General features: G+C 41.7%; 4 protein-coding genes across 5 annotated transcripts in view; 2 read left to right on the forward strand and 2 right to left on the reverse strand.

Moving 5' to 3' along the window:
* Window positions 1-7,661, forward strand: part of hbt (headbutt) — a 39,740-nt gene extending 32,079 nt beyond the window's left edge. The window contains exons 4-5 of the mRNA XM_086841049.1: window positions 2,565-2,745; window positions 2,804-7,661. Of these exons, the coding sequence (XP_086697175.1) occupies window positions 2,565-2,745; window positions 2,804-3,566 (944 nt within the window). The 3' untranslated portion in view covers window positions 3,567-7,661. The remainder of the gene's footprint in view (window positions 1-2,564; window positions 2,746-2,803) is intronic.
* Window positions 283-1,412, reverse strand: LOC110186093 (uncharacterized). Its single transcript, XM_020955135.2, has 2 exons — window positions 549-1,412; window positions 283-485 (listed from the first exon to the last, which is right to left on the reverse strand). Exon 1 carries the CDS (start codon window positions 1,410-1,412, stop codon window positions 570-572), a length of 843 nt encoding a protein of 280 aa, XP_020810794.1. The 3' UTR covers window positions 283-485; window positions 549-569.
* Window positions 1,503-2,553, forward strand: LOC110186095 (uncharacterized). Its single transcript, XM_020955136.2, has one exon. The coding sequence runs from the start codon at window positions 1,503-1,505 to the stop codon at window positions 2,256-2,258; it is 756 nt and encodes a 251-aa protein (XP_020810795.2). The 3' UTR covers window positions 2,259-2,553.
* A 115-nt stretch (window positions 7,662-7,776) lies between the features above and the next one.
* On the reverse strand, window positions 7,777-20,090 carry LOC110185743 (putative phospholipid-transporting ATPase IIB). 2 transcript variants are annotated; one of them, XM_020954739.2, is made up of 6 exons: window positions 18,796-20,090; window positions 10,939-11,776; window positions 10,085-10,874; window positions 8,673-10,017; window positions 8,542-8,615; window positions 7,777-8,477 (listed from the first exon to the last, which is right to left on the reverse strand). In XM_020954739.2, the coding sequence occupies exons 1-6, from the start codon at window positions 19,374-19,376 to the stop codon at window positions 8,344-8,346; spliced, it is 3,762 nt and encodes a 1,253-aa protein (XP_020810398.2). In that variant the 5' UTR covers window positions 19,377-20,090; the 3' UTR covers window positions 7,777-8,343. The 2 variants fall into 2 exon arrangements, with proteins under 2 accessions (XP_020810398.2, XP_020810399.2); XM_020954740.2 differs by lacking the exon at window positions 18,796-20,090 and adding an exon at window positions 12,727-13,234.
* Window positions 20,091-20,350: the final 260 nt, after the last annotated feature.

The following is a 20,350-nucleotide window of genomic DNA, read 5'->3' on the forward strand; positions in this document are numbered from 1 at the left end:
TTCATAAGATTGACGTCTTTGGAATTTATTTAAAACAATTAAATTATTAACACAACATTTAACGCAAAACATAAAAAGAAAATTAACTCAAATCTGCACTATTGCCCCTTGTCCAACCAAACATAATGGAGTTCAAGGGTTTACTCAAGCCAAATGTCAATTAAATCGCTGGGTGCGTTATTAAAAAGTTTAAATTGCAAAAGTTACCTGCCTAAAATAAGTGATTTGTAGAGATCAGTGACCACAAAGCCGATATAATTTCAGATTAAAACAAAATATATATTTTCGGCTTATAGGGGGTTCGTAAAAATATATATATTTATTATCCGATATGTATAATATTGAATTTTAAGGGTTATATTATCAGATTAGTTGGTTATTCCTTATAGAAGACGACTGCCTACGTCTATGCTGGTTCAGAATAAAACCTGTCTGTCTGTGGTCTCACTAGTGTCTTTTCCACCAGTTTTCATTCAAGCCCAACTCTGTAGTGATAAATTCGTATAACATAATTTTGGACACGAAATATGAAGGGCAGAAATACTTACTGCAGGTTTCTCGTCAGAATATCACTTGACATCCAAGTGATTGACCGCTATGCCGTGCGCAAAGACAATGCCGCCCACGGTGAAGGCAAAGTTAATGAACATCCTTGAGGCCGCCTCCAGATACTGGTGAGCCAAGTAACCCGGCTGTTTTTTGGGCACAAAGATGCGCTGGGAGTTGTACATGGCCCAGGGTCCAAATATCATCACGCTGAGGCTGAGTGGCACATAGAAACGCATCTGCAAGCGGCAGCCCAGTGCCGTGGCGGAGACCACGAGCACTATCATGCTGACGAGGATGAGGATCCAGAGGTTGGCAGTGAGGTAGCCGGGCACCCACAAGCCCAAAGCCGTGTACACCAACAGCACACCCAAGCTAATCACGATAAAGGGCCAAGTGATATCCTGCTCAATGAGCCGCACGCTCATTACCAGCAGCGTAAGGCTCTCGAAAATGCAGCCGAATATGATCCAGTTAAGCGGGAAGGTGAACTGCAGCCGCCGGAAGCCGATGAAGGCCAGGGTCAGATTGGTCCACGAGAGCAGCAGGAGCAGGCAGTAAAGGCTCCGCTCTGCCGGAGTCACCTGTGGTCTCCATCGATAGGTGGCCCCCATCCACTGAAGCGACGAGAGGAACACCTGGGCGCCCAGCAGCACGAACACATAGCTCCGGAAGGCGCAGGTGGAAGTCTCCATTCGCGCGTGTATCCTCGAGAAGGAGGTGGCCGCATCGTCAAACTGCAACCGGCCAACTTCCGAGCTGGGTTCCGGGTGGTATCGAGTGTCCCGAAAGGATTCATTGGATAGCTGCAAGTCGTTTGGCTCCCTAAAATCCGGGGCTGACACCGATTTGTTAATGCCTGGCATACTAGCTGTCAGGCCGAGATTTCTTTCCTAATACACAACACTGACACGACCCGGACACAAACAAAAGGGGAGACAGAAAGACACACATCGATGAGTGATCAGCCACACAATGGCGTCGGACGCCTCCGCTACAAGGTCTGGCTGTGGATCATTGGCGCGGCTCTGGTCGTCATCGTGCTGACCATTGTGCTGCTCATCCTGCCGAGCCAGATAGCCACGCTGGTGGTGCCGAACGCCTTGGCCACCTACATCTTCTTCGGCATTGGACTGGGAGCCCTGTGCGTGTACACGTGTGTGACGTGGCTGCGCCGCCAGTTTCCCTTCAATTGGATCATCTGCGGCATCATTGCCGCCCTCCTGTCCCTCGGAACGGTCTCGATTTTGCCCGAGCAGGAGCCGCTCGACATAATGATCCTCAGCGAGGAGATCCTGTTCATGATGGTGCTGCTACTGCTTTTCGGCTCCTACAGACTGCCCAACTGGCCCACAATAGCCCAGCTCTTCATCGGCTGGTACATCTTTGCGGTGGTGGCCAGCTTCATCACTGTGGTGACTTTCAACTTCTTGACCGACCGCCTTTGGGGCATCAAGATGGCGTTGCACTTGATTTTGTGGGAAGCGCTATTTCCGGTGATCGTCTTTCAGGGCCAGATAATATCCGGCTACTGGAATAACGATCCGCCACATCTCGACAAGCCTCTGTGCTCGTTAATGCTACTGCTGGACTTCCTAGCCTGCTTCGTTTTCCTGTCCTGTATTGAAGATATTGGAACGCTTTTTCACTACATCGTCAAACCGTCATCACGTAAATTCTTCAACCGTCTTATTGATGTGGACGACACCTGAGCTGAGTGTTCGGTAAAGGCCTGCTGAGAAATATGTTTTATTTAAATAAATAATTCCTAACAACTCTTTGAAAGAGTTCTTTATGAATGCATAAAACTAGAACGAGTCTTCTGGCCCTCACTATCAAATATTATCGGAAATACTAGGATCACTTCCCGAAAAGCTAGGAGCATACGATTTTCAATCATAAGATCAGAAGTTAAATATTGAAAAACAAATATGTCTATGTACATTGTTTTAAACATTACTTCTTTCCATTACTATTCAAAACAATTAAAATATTCCCGAAACTAAATCGACTTTCAGATATTCACAAGATTGATACGCTGAACATCATGGTGCACGTTCTAAACTCGATCATAATGCTCATCGACTTGGCCGTTGTGGGACATCCAATCAAGATGAGCCACGCCTACTTCACCACTGGAATTGGCCTGGCCTATGCCATATTCACGGGAATTTACTTCTTGGCCGGCGGCACTGACAGGTGAGTCCCAGGAAATCCAGGTAGAGCATGTGATCTGACGATTGTGTATCGCTTGCAGGAAGAACCAAACTGCCATCTACCCGATGATGGACTGGACCAAGCCGGGCAAGGCGATCATTGTGACGGCCTGCGCCATCATCTTCACGTTCTTCGTGCACTTCTGCTGCTACCTCCTCTACCGCGGCCGGGTGTGGCTCTTCACCAAGCTCTGCATCCGCGGGCGGCATAACCGCGACGGCGAAATGGGCGAGGGCCTCAACGACGACTCGGGCTCCCGCATGGGCGGAGGCGGTGGCGTAGGTGGAGCAGGTGGCATTGGCGGCGGCGGCGGATCAGCTGGTGGCTCGGCGGGTGTCGCTGGCGCTGGGGGCAGCAGCCAGGAGTATGCACACCAGCAGCAATACCCCATTCCCCACACTGAGCAGCCGCGGGCGGGCAGCCACCAACAGCAGCAGCAGCAGCCGCCGGGCAGCTACCAGCTGCCGCCGCAGTATTCCGGCTATCTGCAGCAGCCGGTGGTCGCCGGTGTCAATGTGGGCGTAATCAGTGCCGAGGGCGTATATCAGCCCATTGGGACCGATGCCGGACGCACCAGCGGAGGAGGCGGTGGCGTCGACGGCAAGCATAAGACCACCTCGGGCTCCGGATCGGGAACTGGACAGGGCCTGGGACAGGGACAGGGACAGGGATTGGGACAGGGGCAGGGGCAGGGTTCGGGATCGGGATCGGGCTCGGCCTTGACGCGCACCGTGGCCCATTTGGAGGCGTCGCAGCGGGAGCAGTTCCTCAACCCCAACAAGATTGTCGAGTACAAGATGTAAAGGCGTTGCACCCGGCACCGGTATACGTTCCACTTGTCCATGAAGTTTCTGGAGAAGCACTGTGCCCAGTGCGAGGCGACGCGCAGCGCCGTCTGCGAGGAGCAGCGTCACTTGGCGGAGGTCACTGACTCGACCTTGGCCCAGGCACACGAGCACAGTGGTTAGTTCTTAGAATTTCTTTGGAGGCGTCTGTCTAGATTTCGAGTACCTACCTGCCAGGCCAATCGAATGATCGATCGGTCGCCCCCAAAATCAGTATTGCCCTTGGTATTGTTGTTTGGCAAAGTAGTTTGTAACCGTAGTTTCGTAATTTTGTAAAAGCTTTGCCAATTTTTTAAATGTGTAGACGCTTCTCGGCGGGCAGGCCAGGGCCCGCATATGTAGCATGAACTAAGTTTAGAATACTAGAGATGTTCCTTTAAGACGAGGATTTAGGGTAATCCCTTCAGCAAGTCGTTCCAACAAATTTAAAACGTTTTAATGGACTAAGTTGAACATGTAATTTATGTGTTAAATCCCCTCATATACATATGTATGTATTTGTTTGATGATCCATTTAGATTATGGTCCCTATATAACGCAATTGTGTTCAGAAAAGTATAATTACACTGCGAGTATTAACACTTACCTTCGGTTCTTGCTCCTCACGATCAATAGGAAGAAGGAAAACAAGTTCAATACTGCCTACAATAATTTAAAAACTTAAATTATTATATATTTTTGGGCATAAGTTTTTTTTCATTAATCCAAAGAAATTTTATATATCGGTGCAGGTGTAAGGCCAGCTCATCCAGCTTCATCCAGGGCAACCACTAAGGTTGAGTGGCTCTTTTTGGGTGCAACGATTACGGAGCATATGGACATGGCTAATCAAATTGGCAGTTTTTTAACGGAACTAAAAATATAAACAGAAAATAGAGAAAACATTAATTTTAGGACATGCTTGGCATTGATTTGCTTAGTAATTAGTGAAGTGAATTAATAATATATATATATATAATACGTTTCTTTACATTAATTATTTCTCAGCAAGCTCGAGCGCTGAAAGGACACTCTAATAAACATTATTCTACAGAGCACCACTCCCGAAGAAAGTTACCAATAACACTACCAGAAATAAATATTTTAGCGTACGATGTTGAAAAGTGTATTACTTAACATTTTCCTTTTTGCTCAGAAAATAAAAATAAGTATCGAAATTCCTGTACTCTACAAAAATTCACAAGAATTCCTTTTGTTGCTCTCTGTGACTCGGGACACTCCGAGGCACTGAAGAAATGCGGAATTCAATATAGGTATTATGCATATTTATGTGTGTGTAAATAGTTCATTTTGAATAGGTTCACCGATTTCAATCTATATTCAAATGCATTAGCCAACAACCAAATTAGGAAACTGTTAAAGGAAAATATCAGATCACGTAAAAGGGTATAGAAGCCGACTTGAATACGGAAATTCAAAAGGAATACATTAAACTAAAAATCAAATGCATGGAATAAAACTCGTCAAGAGGAATGTGTTAACAAGCAAAAGCTAAACAAAAAACAAGAGAATATTTAACCAAAATATACAAAAACAATCACACGAAATAGCAGTTCCCCACTATTCTATTCCCCTCACATAATTAATATTGACTATATATGTAATGCATAGACAGGTAAACAGCCATTAATTTTTGATAGATTTACATACATACGAGACATACGAGTATATTAATCAGGTCATCCTCAGATCTTCAGGAAACCGTACTTTACCACAAGCACAACTTCATATATCACACAACCTCCCAGTTTTGTTGAAGAACTGAAATTATTTCAGTTGAGCACGTTTCTTCCGAATTTGTTTCCCCAAAATTTAGCTTAAATGTATAAATAAATATTTATATAGACTGAATATTATTAAAACAAGAGAAGAAAAAATCTAAAGAAAAATCTAGCACATGAAATGAAACGATTTAACCTTTTTGGAACTGTAAAGATATAAGCAAAAGCAATAAAATGCTAAAATTCATAACATCCAAAAACCGCAAACACATATCAACAGCACTTAGCTACAAGATCAAACTTTTGTTTAAAACCACGGGTAGTTTTTAAAATATGTGGGCTCTTTAAGCCCAAGATTAACAGGTCCAATCATTTCATTATAATTTATTTATTTACATTTAAAAATGAAAGGAAACTAACTTCGGGAAACCGAAATTACTATATCCTTGCAGATAAAATCCTTCATATCATAGTCAAAAATCCATTAATTTACAATCGGAAAGCTTTTCTATGTTTGCTTTAATTGGGTTAGTAAATCTGAATACTAAATTTTAAATTTAAAGAAATTAAATTTTTTGCCAATTTTTTAAAATTTTAATGATGTAACCCCTTATAAAATTTTTTAATTTCTCAAAAATTTCAAAAATTTATTTTTTAACCGGACATGGATAGATCGATTCGGCTGTTCATTCTGATGAAAAATATGAATGATGCAGGTTTATAGGGTCGCAAATGGGTCCTTCACGGTTTTTTAAGCTGCTGATTAAATACAAAACACCCTGCAAGGGTAACAATTTTTACAAAACAAAATATTTCCATGTGCTGAGTAATTTGGATTAAACTTAAATTTTCCAGTTCATTCAGAACGATTCATAAATGCTGACTTTGCATATTATTTTAATGTATAAAGCCTTGATATTTTATTCTACCCTTGGAGGGTATTTCAATTTTAGCCAGAAGTTTTCAAGAGGCCATTTCCGACCCTAATGAAAACCAACACGGAAAGCTTTTCTGATTTTTAATTGATGTTAATTTCATTGTTATGTCGGCCTCCAAAATAAGATATTATATTTTTTATTTCTTCGTGGAAATATTTATCGCAGAGACCCTAAATTGATTTATTCGTAAAAACTATTCGTGGTATTTTTAAGTGTTGCCATTTAAATAGACGAAAAGAAAATGTTTCAAATTAAACAAGTTGACCTCATCAAGAACCACACCAAACTACAACAAAACGAACAAATAAATAAACATGTACTTGCATAAAGAAATATGTATAAATTTAAAACAATCATTATAAAATATGTATGTAAATGCAGAATATATTTAGCAGAGAGAGAGAGTCGGAAATTCGAATATTATATTTTGTAGATTTTTAGTAAATTAGAAGTGAACGATTAAAAACCAAAAGTCAACATACATACAGACATGCATATATCGGTAAAATATGTATCCCAACTATATACATCCCCATACCTATACATACATATGTAGCTCAGCTCCCTGTACTCAAGTTGAGAATTAGAGTTGATATTGTTGATTGAACAAACGAGGAAATGGAAAAGCTTTAAGAAACCAAATAGAATTGGACGACACTTTTATACACCGACATAAAAGTTGCATTCATTTAAATTGCTCAGACGAGTTCGTAGGCAGGCGTTGGCTCAACAGGTCGTAGATCCCGGGTTATGCTCAACAGGATTCAGTATTAGCAAATGGCAAGGATTGAGGCGAAGCGAGTATACAAATGAAACTAATAAATCAAAATGTTATTTAACAAAGCACTCCAAAAATAAAAACGTAAAAAACTGCATGTGTTGATGAAGAAATAAAATTTCAATGTTGTGAAATTTTAATAATTACCAAGAACAAGAACAAGCCAATTGTTTACTTCAAAAGTATTTCTGCGCATTTAAGCAAAATCGATAAAACCAATGCTTCATAATTTCAACTTATGAGCCGAAGTTATGCCAAGCAATTAAAACAAAACCAAAAAACAACCAAAGTAAGATTTTAATGAGCAGAAAAGCAGTCTTACAACAGGATAAACAGAGAACGCAAGATAACAATTGTTTAGAAAACTCATTTAGTGTAAACACTAATGGATGTCATGCATTTTAAAAGAAGGATAGCAAAAGCTAAACTATTATATTATCAACAGAAAGATAACAACACACAAACAATAAACTTACGTACGTAAGTATGTTTGTATGTGCGTACATGCAAAATATAACATATTAATTAAATTATGTATTTCAAGCAAAGAATTGTGAATTAGAAATAAACAAAAAAATGTCAAGCAAAATGGTAAATAAAGATTGTACAATACAAACGAGTCTCAGTATATATCTCCCAGAAATCAGCATATCGGATTCGATATTGTTTGCATCTAAAAGGGCCCTGTTTTGCTCAGAGAGATTGTTTAAACCAAAGAAAACTCAAATACCTTTTACATTTTAAATTTATATTTGTATATATATATATTATTTCATTACAAGTAATTATTGCACAATCAAATGCGACTTCTAAACCTTAATACAAAATCTATTTGTCGTTTTACAATTTTTTATTTTTTATTCCATCGAAATTGATTTAATTTTGTGGCCATATATACCTACAATTTCAATATTTAAATAATTAGTAACATAATTTGGTTTCTGCGACTTAAATATTAATCAAATACAAAAAGCTGAAGTTCTATATAATCGTTTTATTTTAATATTATTTTATTTACGATCATCGAATCACTTTTTCTCTTACGTTTCGTTTAAGTAATACAAATTAAACAAAAAGCATAAAGAGAAAGTGGGGTGTCGAGGGAAGAAAGGGTTTAACCTGATATCACGTATATTTAGGGGTAGGTGCGGTGCGGGTGTTGGCAAAAACGAAACGACAAAGGGGGATGCATAGTGGAAAATAAAGCAGACAGTGTTAAATAATAATTCAAGTTTAAATCAAAAGCATGAAACAAAAGGAAAATAATATAGAAAGGGAATCAGTGTGGGAGTCTCCGTCTAAGAGAGCTTCAGATAAGAGGGCGGCGAACATTTTTTACGCAAGAACTTGATTATATACAAAGGTAAGCAGGAGACCAGTGTGATGAGGGAGACCTTCCAAAGAAAGTCGTACGACCAGATAAACTCCCAGTCTGCAATAGAATAATATGGCAAGTTATTGGCTAGTTATTATTATGAGTATCAAGCTGAACTTACCGAAATACTCGTGTAACACGGCCAGTGAAATGAGATATAGGGCCAAGCTAAACAGCTCCGCTAGCACCATTAGCCTGTAAAGGTTTATCCATTTAGATGAAATAAAATATATTAATAACAGAAGCTCTTACCTATGCCAAGTACGCACGGTGAGGGCTACCATGATAAGTTCCGTCATAATCAGAGCCGAAAAACTGATCGCCACAATGTGGATGAATTCGTCGACAAAGAGTATGAGGGCCCCGTACATAATGACACCGCCCTGATATATGCTGATCAATACCCAAATGAAGAAGGTCTTGTAGCTGAGACTGCGTCCCTTGGACAGATCCTTGTAGAGCTCCGGATATGTAACCGCCGTCTCGGATGTAATGTCCTGGTCCAGCACCAATGAGAATACCGGGAACATAGTGTACAGGGTCGAGTATCCGACCATCAGAAAGCCCTGGTACAAGGCTACCGAACTGAGGTAGAAAACCGCCGAGAACACCGCCTGCAGGGTTGTGATAATCAGGCCACGATGAATAACGAACTGGGAAAGCGCTGCCGATCGCTTATAGCTCCGCCGGCCATGAATGAGTAGCAGCTTGGCGATGTGAGAGAACTGCGGAATGCTAAAATCACCGGCCAACGATGCCTGCCGACCCTCACGTCCTTCGATTCCGACACCAGCGTCCGCCTGCTGGATCATGCTGACGTCGTTGCCGCCATCGCCCACGGCGCAAGTTCGTTTGCCCGTGTGCTTCTGGATGAGGGCTACCACCTGCGCCTTCTGTGTGGGCGAGCAGCGGCAACAGACCACTGCCGGGGAGGCCGTGGCCAGTTCCAGGAACTCTGGCCTGTAATACTGCAAGCACACCTCAAGCGATTCGCCAGAGATGACCAGAGCATGGCCCTGCTTTCGCCGGAAGCTATTCAGTTCCTGATGGGCATCCGTCCGGGTCTTGACGGAACGTAGAACGTGCAGACCTTGGTTCCGGCCAATCAATTGAGACGATTTGGCGATACAGCAAGCCGTCTCCAGCTTGTCGCCAGTTAACATCCAAACGCGTACGCCAGCATTGCGCAGGAGCTCCAACGTGGGGCGTACATTTTCCTGCAGGCGATCTTCCACGCCTGTAAGACAAAGCAGCTCTAGCTCACGTTCGAGCGACTCCGTTACGGCTGCCACCTTGGCAACACGATCCGTAATGCTGAGTCGGGCAGCATTGTACCGCATCTCAAAGTCAGAATACTGTTCCTCGGTAAGCACCTTCTTGGCCACGACCAGAGTGCGGAGACCCTCGCGTGCCATGTTGCCAGACTCCTCGCTCAGCCAATCGTTGTACTGCACAATGCTGGACATGACTACGTCGGCACCCTTCAGGTAGAACGTAATCTGGCCCGTCTTGCTCTCGCGCACAATGATGCCCATCCGCTTGCTCTCGCTGGTGAAGGGGAATAGCTGCAGGATCTGATAGTGCAGGAGAATGTCATCTGGAAGGTAATAAAAGCATTCAATGAGCTACACTAGTTCTCTTCTCCTGTGCAGGGTTATACTCACTGTCGTCGTTGGGTGTCTTCACCTGGAGCGTCATTGTGTTGAGATCCCTGGCAATCAGGGTCAGGCCCACTTGCTCCGTCCACTTGACCAGAGCTATCTCGTCTGGCGATGCTGCCTGATATTGATGCTCCGTATCCGTACTGCCAGGGGCCTCGATGTTTATCACAGATTTGGTGGGAGAGTTGTTACCGCCGGTCACTGTTGATGCCGTTGAAACGGATCGATTGTCCTCGTCATCGCTCACCGGGGTAACATTGTGACACAGAGCCAGGGCTCGCACTGCCTCCCACTCTCGCCAGCCCTCCGGTCGTCGCATTCTATTACCGGCAAACATAATGGGGGGCTTGTTGTTTGACTCACCGCTGCTCCTCGAGCTGGAAACGCTACCCTGTTGCTGCTGCTGTTGCAGAATGTTTCCCGACAGCTTTTGTATCATTTGGCCAATGTGATGGAAGGTGTCCGCGTCGTGGGACACGATGCCCAGATGGATCTTTTTAAAGACCATCTCGTTCTGGGTCAGTGTGCCCGTTTTATCCGTCAGCACATATGATATCCGGCCAAGCTCCTCTGGTATGGTTGTTGATCTCACTACCGTTCCCTGGATATTCGAATCGTTCTGCATTTGCCACGAGTAGAAGGCCTTGCCCATGTCCAAGTTCACACGCAGACTGATAGGAATAATGTAGGAGAAGAGGAGCACGAAACGGAACATGTATCGGTACCAGGGGCCGCCGAATCCCTTCAGCATCATCATGACCAGCGACAGACCCAGCACGGCACAAAAAAGAACCTGAAATGTACATAGGAAAATTAGTTTAATAAGCCATATAAGCCGTCATTTAGGGATTCTTTACCTTGGTCAATCCGTTAATCTCCATATCAAGCAGGCCGACCTTAGATCTGGGCTGCGAGTTATTCATCACGCTGCGTGTCTCGCATCCGGTGTAGATTACAATGCCGGTTGCTGTGCCCGCCGCCACCACTGTATTGGCCCACAGCGTGTTCTCTACACTTAGTCCGGTGTCCTCGCTGCCGTCCGTCATGCAAAAGGTGGCGATGAAGCTGTGGATGTCGTTTTGTGGCTTCTCCACATAAAAGCTGGCGTCGATGCTGTGCAGCTCTGAGTCGCGACTCAATTTCTGGGTGTAAGGAACGGCCAGCCTGGGCTTCCAGTCCGTCTCTCCATCCAGTTGATCAGTTCGCACAAAGACGGATCCGCTGCGATCGCTTGTCCGCAGCAGGATCAAATCGGCTGGCACCCGCTCGTTCTTCTCCACAATGATAACGTCACCAACCTTAAGCTTGGAACTGGGCACCATCTCATACCCGCCAGTGCTGGTGGCCGACAGCCGCTTGTACTTCTGGGAGTTCACTTCGTGGTCCCGCTGATGCCGTCGCAGATCGTCGACCGCCTCTCGGCAAATAGTGACCATCAGGACGAATCCAAGGGGGCCCCAGTAAGTGTAGGGATACCCGATCCGGATGTCCGGTATGAATTGCGAGAGCGCCATCAGCAGGAAGTAAAGGTTGAGGAAGAAGCGGAACTGCTCGAACAACACCAGCGGCAGGAAGGTGATGAAGTTGTACTTCTGATTACGGATCTCGTTCGGGGGAAACTTCTCCGTGTTGACCCGGCCGAGGTTAACGGTGCGAGCCCGCAGCTCGCGCGGTCGGAACCATTTGCGCCAGCAGCTGTAAAGACACACGAGAATTAGTATCACGATACTCTCCGTCAGAGTGTTTGCCAAGAACATCCTTGTGGCGGTGACTCTTCGCGGTAAGCCATATAGCCCTCTTTTTTTAACAGTCGTATAACATGAAAAGAGCAGAAGCAACGAACTTCACTCTCCAATATATTATTATTAAAACTGAATTGTATTGTTTCACCTAGAATTTTGTCAACATTTTTTATACAACAAAACAAAATATGTCAAGAGATTCAACTAACTGAAGAATTCAGCGTATTCCTGCTTGCCCAAGAAGGTCTAGCGAATTAAATGATATTGGGTAGCTACTGATGGTAGATCCTGTCTTTAAAAAGGACTGCTGGGTGTCTGCGACAGGAGCTGTGTATTTGGCATAAAACAAATATTTAAATCAGCTGTTTTGATCAAATATTAAGTGTCGGAACAGAACCTATTCTTCGCACGAGTTGTCACCTAATTTACGTGCCCTTCCTTTTTAAGATTCCCTTTTCGTAGCAAGCTCCCCATATTTGACTTGGTAATGTCGGACGATCAGTGGCAAGGGCTTTTCTAAAACCAATTAAATTAAAATTTCACACACACATCGCTCTTATAACGGGTGTCCATAAACCTATGCAAAGGAGGCGACCTTGAACGTAAAGAAAAATCAATAATGAAAACTCGAAAAATAAACAAAAGTGAAACCCAGACGACAACAACCACAGCGGAATGTGTATGCATGGTCATTTGGTTTGAGAGTGTGATTGTGGGGGGTTGAGTGGGAGTCTGGGTGTAAGTGGGAGTGTGAGGGAAACAGCCAGATGCAAGGCGATGTGTAAGAGAGGAAGCGGTGTCGCTGCATTAATCGTAATGGGCGCTGATAAGGCAAGGGGAGAAAATCGTCACTGGAACTGGTCGAGCTCAGGGGAAATTTCGCTACAGCGATGATTCACACACCTGAAAAGATACCATCGGCTGCGCTGGCGATTCAGCAGCGGGATATTCTCGCGCGTCATGGGCGTTGCAGCCGAGTTCTGGGAAGTGGCATCATCCATGTTTGCTGACTGGCCGAGATTTTCTATTCGTTTTGCTCCACTAATTTAACGTTTGAGTCTATTACAGCCTGCCTTTGTACTTTGCAGCTGCAGCGTCAGTTTCGATGCCTTTGTTTCGCTCTGCGACTGTCACATAATCACTACTGGCCCTGCTCATGATACGCACAGGGCACAGTCACTAACACAATTCGCACAAGTAATTGAAATATTTAATTAGACAAATTCTTTTAGACAAAACAAACTCGAGTGAAAATTACGTATCATCAAAACTGCGTCCAATGTTGCCAGCTTGGCTTTCTTCAGGCTATATCTGGTATATTTGGTATATTTAAAAAACTAAAAAAAAAAATACAGAAAGCTTTTTAAGCTTGCAAGCTAGCTTTTGAAATTGCGTATTTTAATATTCACCCAGCAATTATTTATTGTATATTAAGATACAGATACTATTTATACACATGTTTTTATAAGAAATATAAATATACAATTTGAATTCACGGACATGATTTATTTAGATCTACATATATTACTATTTAAAAAAGCTTTTTAAGAAAATGTCAACAAACTCTTCGTTTTATTGTTTTAAAATTAAAACAAAAAAATACTATTATTGCCAAATGTTCACCTTCCTAACTAAACATCCCCGTTGCCATATGTTGAGATTTCAACAGGTGGCAACCCTGTGAGGAGCCCGCTTTATTTAAATAGCGTCAGACGGGTAATGCGAATTATTTATGGCCCCGACTGCTGACTGAGCAGCTTCTCTTCGCCGCTTTCGTTAGCACTCAGACGTTAATTAAATAAGCTCTTTCCGAGTGTCTACGCTTCAGCTGCTTAGATCAGCGAAATGTGCGCGGCCATCTCATCATCATCACCCTCTACTGCTCCTCTTATTTGTTTGCCTCCCAGTAAACTTGTTTTTCGTTCTCTGTTTCCATTCCAACGCAGCTTTATGGCCATTCTACTTGGCCGCCTGCCTGCGCTGGGTGTGTGCGAATAGACTAGAGCGTGCCTTCAAGTTTTGTCAATATAACACTCACATTCGCTTGCGAGACGATTTCGTGTCATGATCTCATAAGAAAAAGTTGCCCAAAAGTGGCAAAGCGAAAGTTCAACGACTTGGCCAAAAGAAATTCCGCTTGCAGCGGAGGCAAAAGAGTCCAAGAGAGAAAGAATTCGATCCCTTAAGTGACTCAGATTGCACTTCAAAGTGACTAAAAGCCGAGAAGAATAATTGTTGGCGCTTTAACCCGCAATGGCCTTTACGTTTCTCCATAATCACAAAGTATGTCCCGCTAGTTAAACTACACCAACCCAAATGTAATTTTATGGATATTTCCCTTTTTTGAGTAAAACTATGATTCAGGTAACGCCGCCAACACTCGGTATAGATTCAAGTGCGTTCGTTTGTTGTCACTTGTCAGGCATCGTAAAATATAATTGCCGCAATTCGTTTTGTTCTGAGTAATTAACTGGAAACTTCTAAGTGTTTCGTATACCTCAGCAGATTTCATTTCATTGTATTGCTTAAACTGAAATGGTTTTCCGCATTTCTCATTAAATATCATTGCAAAACAGCTGCCAATTGTCATACAAATTTGTCGAGTTGCACAATTTTTTTTTTCTAGGAGAAGTAAACAAATCGTTAAAAAGTATGTTTGTAATAGTTTACGTAGTTCTCTCGGTTTATAAAATGTGTAAAAACTATGTATGCCTTGTCCATCGTATTGAAATTAAAGGGAATTATGGATTATTGACCTTTTTTCATGACTTCTTTGCAAACTTATTTTATTCATTGCAGGGTATTGTTATTTCAGTCAGAATCTTAAAACGCAGTGAAGGAGTCATTTCCGACCCTATATATGCATATTCTTGATCAGTATCAGTAGCCGAATCGATCTAGCCATATCCGGTTAAAAAAATTCTTTTTTTTATAAAAATTTTAAAATTTTTTAAGGGGTACATCGTTAAAATGTTCAAAAATTGGCAAATATTTTTTTTTTTTTAATTTAATATTGAGTTTGTAGATTTATTAACTTAATGAAAACTAACACAGGAAAGCTTTCCCAACTGAAATTAATTAATTTTTTGCTTAGTTATGAGTATTTTAATCTTTGATTTATCGAAAAATTTCTCACATGAAAACTTAGTATAAATATCAATGCGAGTATTTCAGTTTTAAGCTTACTAATAAACAATATCTGATTCGATCCTATTGTTCAATTGCAAACTGCAAAGGTATTTGAGCTATGACTTTTCAAGTTAAGTTTCCTTTTTTGTATTTATTCAAAATATCCTCAAACACACATAACATTGTTAAAAACAAATATATGTATACATATATACACGAAAGTACCCACAATATATGTACCCTTTTGAGGGTAACCGGGAATAGAAAGAGAGCCGATAGTGGCAGAAGATACCTTCTGGCTTTTGGTTATTAACCCACATTGCCGGTGGGTGGGAAAACAAAGCCAGGCCAAGTTGCGGGCGTCAATCGTTGTCGTCCGCTGCCACAGCTCTCCCCACCTGGTCGCTTTTGCTTTTCCCAGCCATTTGAATTCGCTTATAGGCGCAACAATAACAACTAGATAACCAGCTAACGGCGACTAGAAAATAATAGCATTAGGCGTTGCCATTGACAGCTTGTAGCGCATAGAGGAGAACTCTCGGCGACGTGGCCCGGTCCAATTTGCATGCGGCGAAGTGAAAAATGCTTGGAAAAAGTCTGCTGCCAGTTGCCAATTGTCATTATAACTATATACTATAAGCTGATTTGAGTATCATGTCACTTCCTTTATGACACTATGATCCCTAAAGTTATCTAGATTTGAAGCAATTTAGGTTTCCCCAATATAAAATGACATCTAAACTAATTTTGGCATTTGAAACCACTTGTGAGTTAGATAGATAAGTATCTTTTATTTGTAAGATATTAAATTGTTTTAGGTCTATTGAGTACAGAGAATGCAAACCATAATAGTCTTATAGTTTGATAGTAGTTGTAGTAGTAGTAGTAGTAGTAGATATTAGCTTGACATGATTGTTATCATATTGTCACTTTTTGGGACAACTTAACTATACTAGTATCTAGTTTATGTATTCGAATTTATATTGCATTTGCTTTGCATTATTGTAACCCACAAAATAAAAGCACTATATACATGGCTAACCTAGCACATAAACTATTAAAATAAGATTTGGGATGAAATAATGGTTAAATTTAAGGGGTATGTCGAGTTCCTTAAAGCTAGGCATTTTCATATTATATAAAACCTAGCAAAATAACCGAATATTTATATTTTGTGGTTGAGCCAATGGACATACTCTACCCCACAATGTTTGGAGGTGGAATAGGAAAGTCCAAAATGCTCAGTTGGTTCCACAACACTGAGCTCTGGGAGCAACAGCAGCAAAAATCACAGCACCACAATGTGCCGCATGGCGCCTCACTTTGCAATTCTAATCGGGCTGTCGAAATCTTTGTGCCTCATATAACAGAAACGGAAATCGGAGTGGAGCCACGATAATGAAGCAAACAAAACACCCAAACAATTTACAGGAAGGCTTAAGGGTAACAAAACCTTCAACAATTCAAAACGTTTACCGACAAAAAACTCCAGAAATATCAAATCTCCCGAGGGTAGTGGGCGATCAAAAGGCATTTGCGAAATTATTAGGAAACAAAATAAGTAATAAGAAATTACAAATTACGAGATGAGTGTAGGTTTATATGTTTTTGTTTTGAGCAAACAAATCGATGCATTGCTTAGTCATTACTTTGCTCGGCTTAAGCTGCAAGAAGGCAGCAGTAAAACTTAAAATTTTCGACACAAAAAGCAGCGACTGACCAGCGACGAAAACCCTTAAGCCACTTCTGTGCAACCCGTTTGAATTTTTTAGAAACCTTGAAAACCACTATCTCTATCTAAACCAGCTGAGGAGTAGCCTGAAACTGGTTTTGTTTTGGAACTTTTTTTTAAGCTCTACTTGGTGTCTTCACTGTTTATTTATTGGTCGCCCGCAACTCTGGCTCTAAATCGCACGAAAATTGATTAAAAATACCTTGGTAACCGTGGGAGGAGGGGTCATTTTGGGGAAAGTTTGCAACAATTAGGGTCCTACAAAACACTCCACGTGTGTGTTTGTGTTTGCCTATGAATTGTGGCGAAACGTTTTCCGTTTACTTTAACGCTTTGTCATCCGACTCGGTTGTGTCTTGGGCCACTATTTATAGCTTTGTTTTGGTTATTATTTCTATTTCTTGAAATTTCTTTCCCCTGGAACGTGTCTGGGGGCCCCCTCCGTCACGTTTATCGATTTGCAGTTCGTCGCAGAAACCGAAATGTTTTCAATTTACCTTGCTCCAATCCACTTACAGTCGTATATGTATGCCTCTTTGTTTGTTTGTTTTTTCACATGTGGGGCCTTTCTCAAAAGTTCTCTCGTGTTTCCCTCTCTAATTAGGTAAATTAAAAATATATTTCGAAATCGCTATATATATACAGATGCTTGCATTGTAGGTATATAAGAATAATATATATATGTATGTCATTTAGGGGCACATATGTCTCCACTCGCGTTTCAAAACATCAGAACTAGGCAGAACTATTTTCGTGGAAATGAATTTCGGAAAACTGCAAAGCAATAGAAACAGCTAATGGCTGAGAAATGGTTGAAATCTCTCCAAACAAGAAAGGAAGCTAACTTTGAAAAGTCGATGTTTATATACCCTTGCAGTTTAATATTGAATTATAGGATCTTTAAATCAATATTTATCGATTTTTTTTATATGAAAATTTGTTCGACAAATCAAAGTTTTAAAAACTTATAACTAAGCCTTGAAACAACTTATTTTAATTAGAAAAGCTTTCCTATCATAGTTTTTATTAGGTTGACAAAACTGCGTTCTCAATTTAAAGTTTCAAAAAATTAAAATTTTTATCAATTCTTGACAATTTTAACGATGTAACCCCTTATAAAATTTTGAAATTTTGAAAAAATTTTAAAAATTTATTTATCTACCGGACATGACTAGATCGACTCGGCAGTTGATGCTGATCAAGAATATATATGATTTATTGGGTCGGAAATGACTCCTTCACAGCGTAACAAGCTTCTGACTAATAATAATATACACTTCAAGGGTATAAAAATGTCGAGCAATATGATTATTTTCAGACCAAGAAATAATAAACAAAAGGCGAGTGGCAGAACCCAACAACTTGTTCGATGTGAATTCATATATCTATTGCTCATAGCCTGCATTTAAAAAGTTTGTATATAAAATTTATATTATAAATAATTCAAAAATGGCTGGTTTTAGTAATACATGAATGTGGCCTTTGTGCGATTTGGAAAGTTATGATGTTTTCGGGTCTCGCCTGATTCGTTTCTTTTTTTTTTTTTGTCTGCATTGTGTAATTGATAACACAGTTTTTAGCTGTAGGGTCAACAATTTTATGTTTATTTTGGCCTCTCGGGGATATTTAACAACTATTTATAGAACAATTAATAAAATCTTCTTTATATTTTGCACAATTTTAATAAATTAACATATTAGCTCTTAGAGGACGGTAGTAAAACTTTGGCTTGCGGTAAAATCAAGAATGATGATTTTAAAATTTAAAAATACTTTTTAACATAGTGTTTATGTGCCAATTATTAACAATTAAGCAATTGAAGTCATCATTTTATAACGTAACATAAGTTACATACAAAATACTGTGCAAATGTATTGTAAAAATTTTAATTTTATCCTATAACTTTAATTAAAGAATCTAAAATAATTGTAAGTAAATGAAGAAGAGATCGCAAGTTTTTAGCTGACTCTAACTGTATGTATGTAAGTCTATACACACTTATGTGTGTTTTATGTCTCTTTACGGTCGTTTAACTGCCCGCCATAATTGCAACAGCGAAATGAAAATATTGCGCATACGCAGCGTTGACGAACGGGAACGTGGAAACTCACCTGCACAGACAGACCTTGCAGATGTTTCCAATGCTGCGGCTCTTGCTCTTCCGCCGATTATGCTGGTAGAAGACCGTGGATGAGCCGTTCTCCGGATCGACGACGCCATGTGCTCCGCCATTGGCAAGATCGCTAGGTACTGCTCCTGGCGTCGCTGCACTATCTCCCTGTGTTGTTCCGCCGATGCCGACACCGACCCCGCTGCCACTCCCACTGCCCGCCCCCGATGACGTGTGCGTTAATTGCGCCAGTTTCGAAACGCTGCTGCTGCCGTGACTGCTGTTTGAGTTTTTGGCGCGCTCGCGACTCCGCTCATTTCTATAACGTATCTGGCCGGCGGCAGAGCCGAGACTATGGCCAAAGAGATTGCCCAGAAAGCTGCCGGCGGCAGAGCTGCCAGCGCCGACGTCGCCGTCAGCGCCGCTATAGCCCATAGAGCTTTTGCGGCGTTTGCCTCTGCCATGGTTGTTGTTGCTGCTGCCGCTGCTGCTTGGGACGTCTCTGCGTATGAGCAATTCCGTCTCCGAGTCCGTTTCGCTCTCTTCGTCGAAGTCGCGTAGCGGCACATTGTTGTCAGCCATTGTAGAGCAGGGGCAGAGCCGCACAGGCACAGGCACAGGTGTTTACTTTTGGCGCCTGCCTCAATTTGTTGAACTTATCAGAACGCGAACTTGCCCCACTGGTAAATGCAGTTTTCAGTCTTCACCGTCCAGTTGATAAGGGGTAAATGCTGCACTCTTCTACTTAACCCTAGTGCCACGTTTCCGTTGAGCAATCTAAGGTATACAGGCCGGTGTGGAATTCAGTAAAGTCTGCTGGTGCTTCTCTTATCACACCTGAGTTTTTTGTTTGCGCGGTAAACATGGGTGGCAAACGTAAATCACAGGCATTCCCCAAAGCGGAATTCCGACGATCCAGCAGCGCTTATCGGTCGAGACAGTTATAGACCACAATTCGTCATCATAAACTCACTGTGCGATCGGTGTTTTAATTGACAGAAATAAAGAATAATAAATACGGGGCCAAGACTCCCGGGCCAATGGCACTCACACTCGCGCATCGGGCAATACACACGCACACACCGAGGTTCTCATTTCATCCGCTCGTCGATATGGGTCAATCTCGGAAGCCAACTATTACGCACTTTTATGCTCCACTTCATTCCGCACCTCCCGGACTGATATTTATTTATTATTAGCCTGATAGTCTTATTAAAATGTTCGAATTACCGGGACGACCGAGCTGCCAACGAAATAATTTTGGCCAAACGGAATCAGCTGGTGTGACAGTGTTGTGCAGCTCAAGCTGGCGGCTTTGGCAAACATGTCTGGTGAATGGTTTTGTTGTGATAATGTTTCTGGTTAAACAAAATATAGAAAATCTTATATTTAATATTAATTATTGTCAAAAAAGCCAATTTTGCCAGTGGGCACTGTTTTCATAAGTCCTCAAACAGTGGTTCTTTCTACGCCCATGCAATCACAATACCATTTTGCAACACTAGCTGGCGCCAAAGAATAATTTGAAATAAATTCCAGCAATTCCAAAGTTAATT

The sequence above is a fragment of the Drosophila serrata genome, unplaced genomic scaffold, assembly GCF_035046125.1.
Source record: "Drosophila serrata isolate PLE 108 unplaced genomic scaffold, ASM3504612v1 contig_100, whole genome shotgun sequence".
NCBI classification, from domain to species: domain Eukaryota; kingdom Metazoa; phylum Arthropoda; class Insecta; order Diptera; family Drosophilidae; genus Drosophila; species Drosophila serrata.

What these genes read in the sequence shown, in the direction of transcription:
- LOC110186093 (XM_020955135.2), bottom strand. Translation starts at nt 1,412, where the DNA reads ATGCCAGGCATTAACAAATCGGTGTCAGCCCCGGATTTTAGGGAGCCA.
- LOC110186095 (XM_020955136.2), top strand. Translation starts at nt 1,503, where the DNA reads ATGAGTGATCAGCCACACAATGGCGTCGGACGCCTCCGCTACAAGGTC.
- LOC110185743 (XM_020954739.2), bottom strand. Translation starts at nt 19,376, where the DNA reads ATGGCTGACAACAATGTGCCGCTACGCGACTTCGACGAAGAGAGCGAA. An exon ending in TGCAAGGTCTGTCTGTGCAG is followed by an intron (nt 11,777 to 18,795) that starts GTGAGTTTCCAC and finishes GTGTCTTTACAG; the next exon opens with CTGCTGGCGCAAATGGTTCC. An exon ending in CGTGTTACACGAGTATTTCG is followed by an intron (nt 8,478 to 8,541) that starts GTAAGTTCAGCT and finishes ATTCTATTGCAG; the next exon opens with ACTGGGAGTTTATCTGGTCG.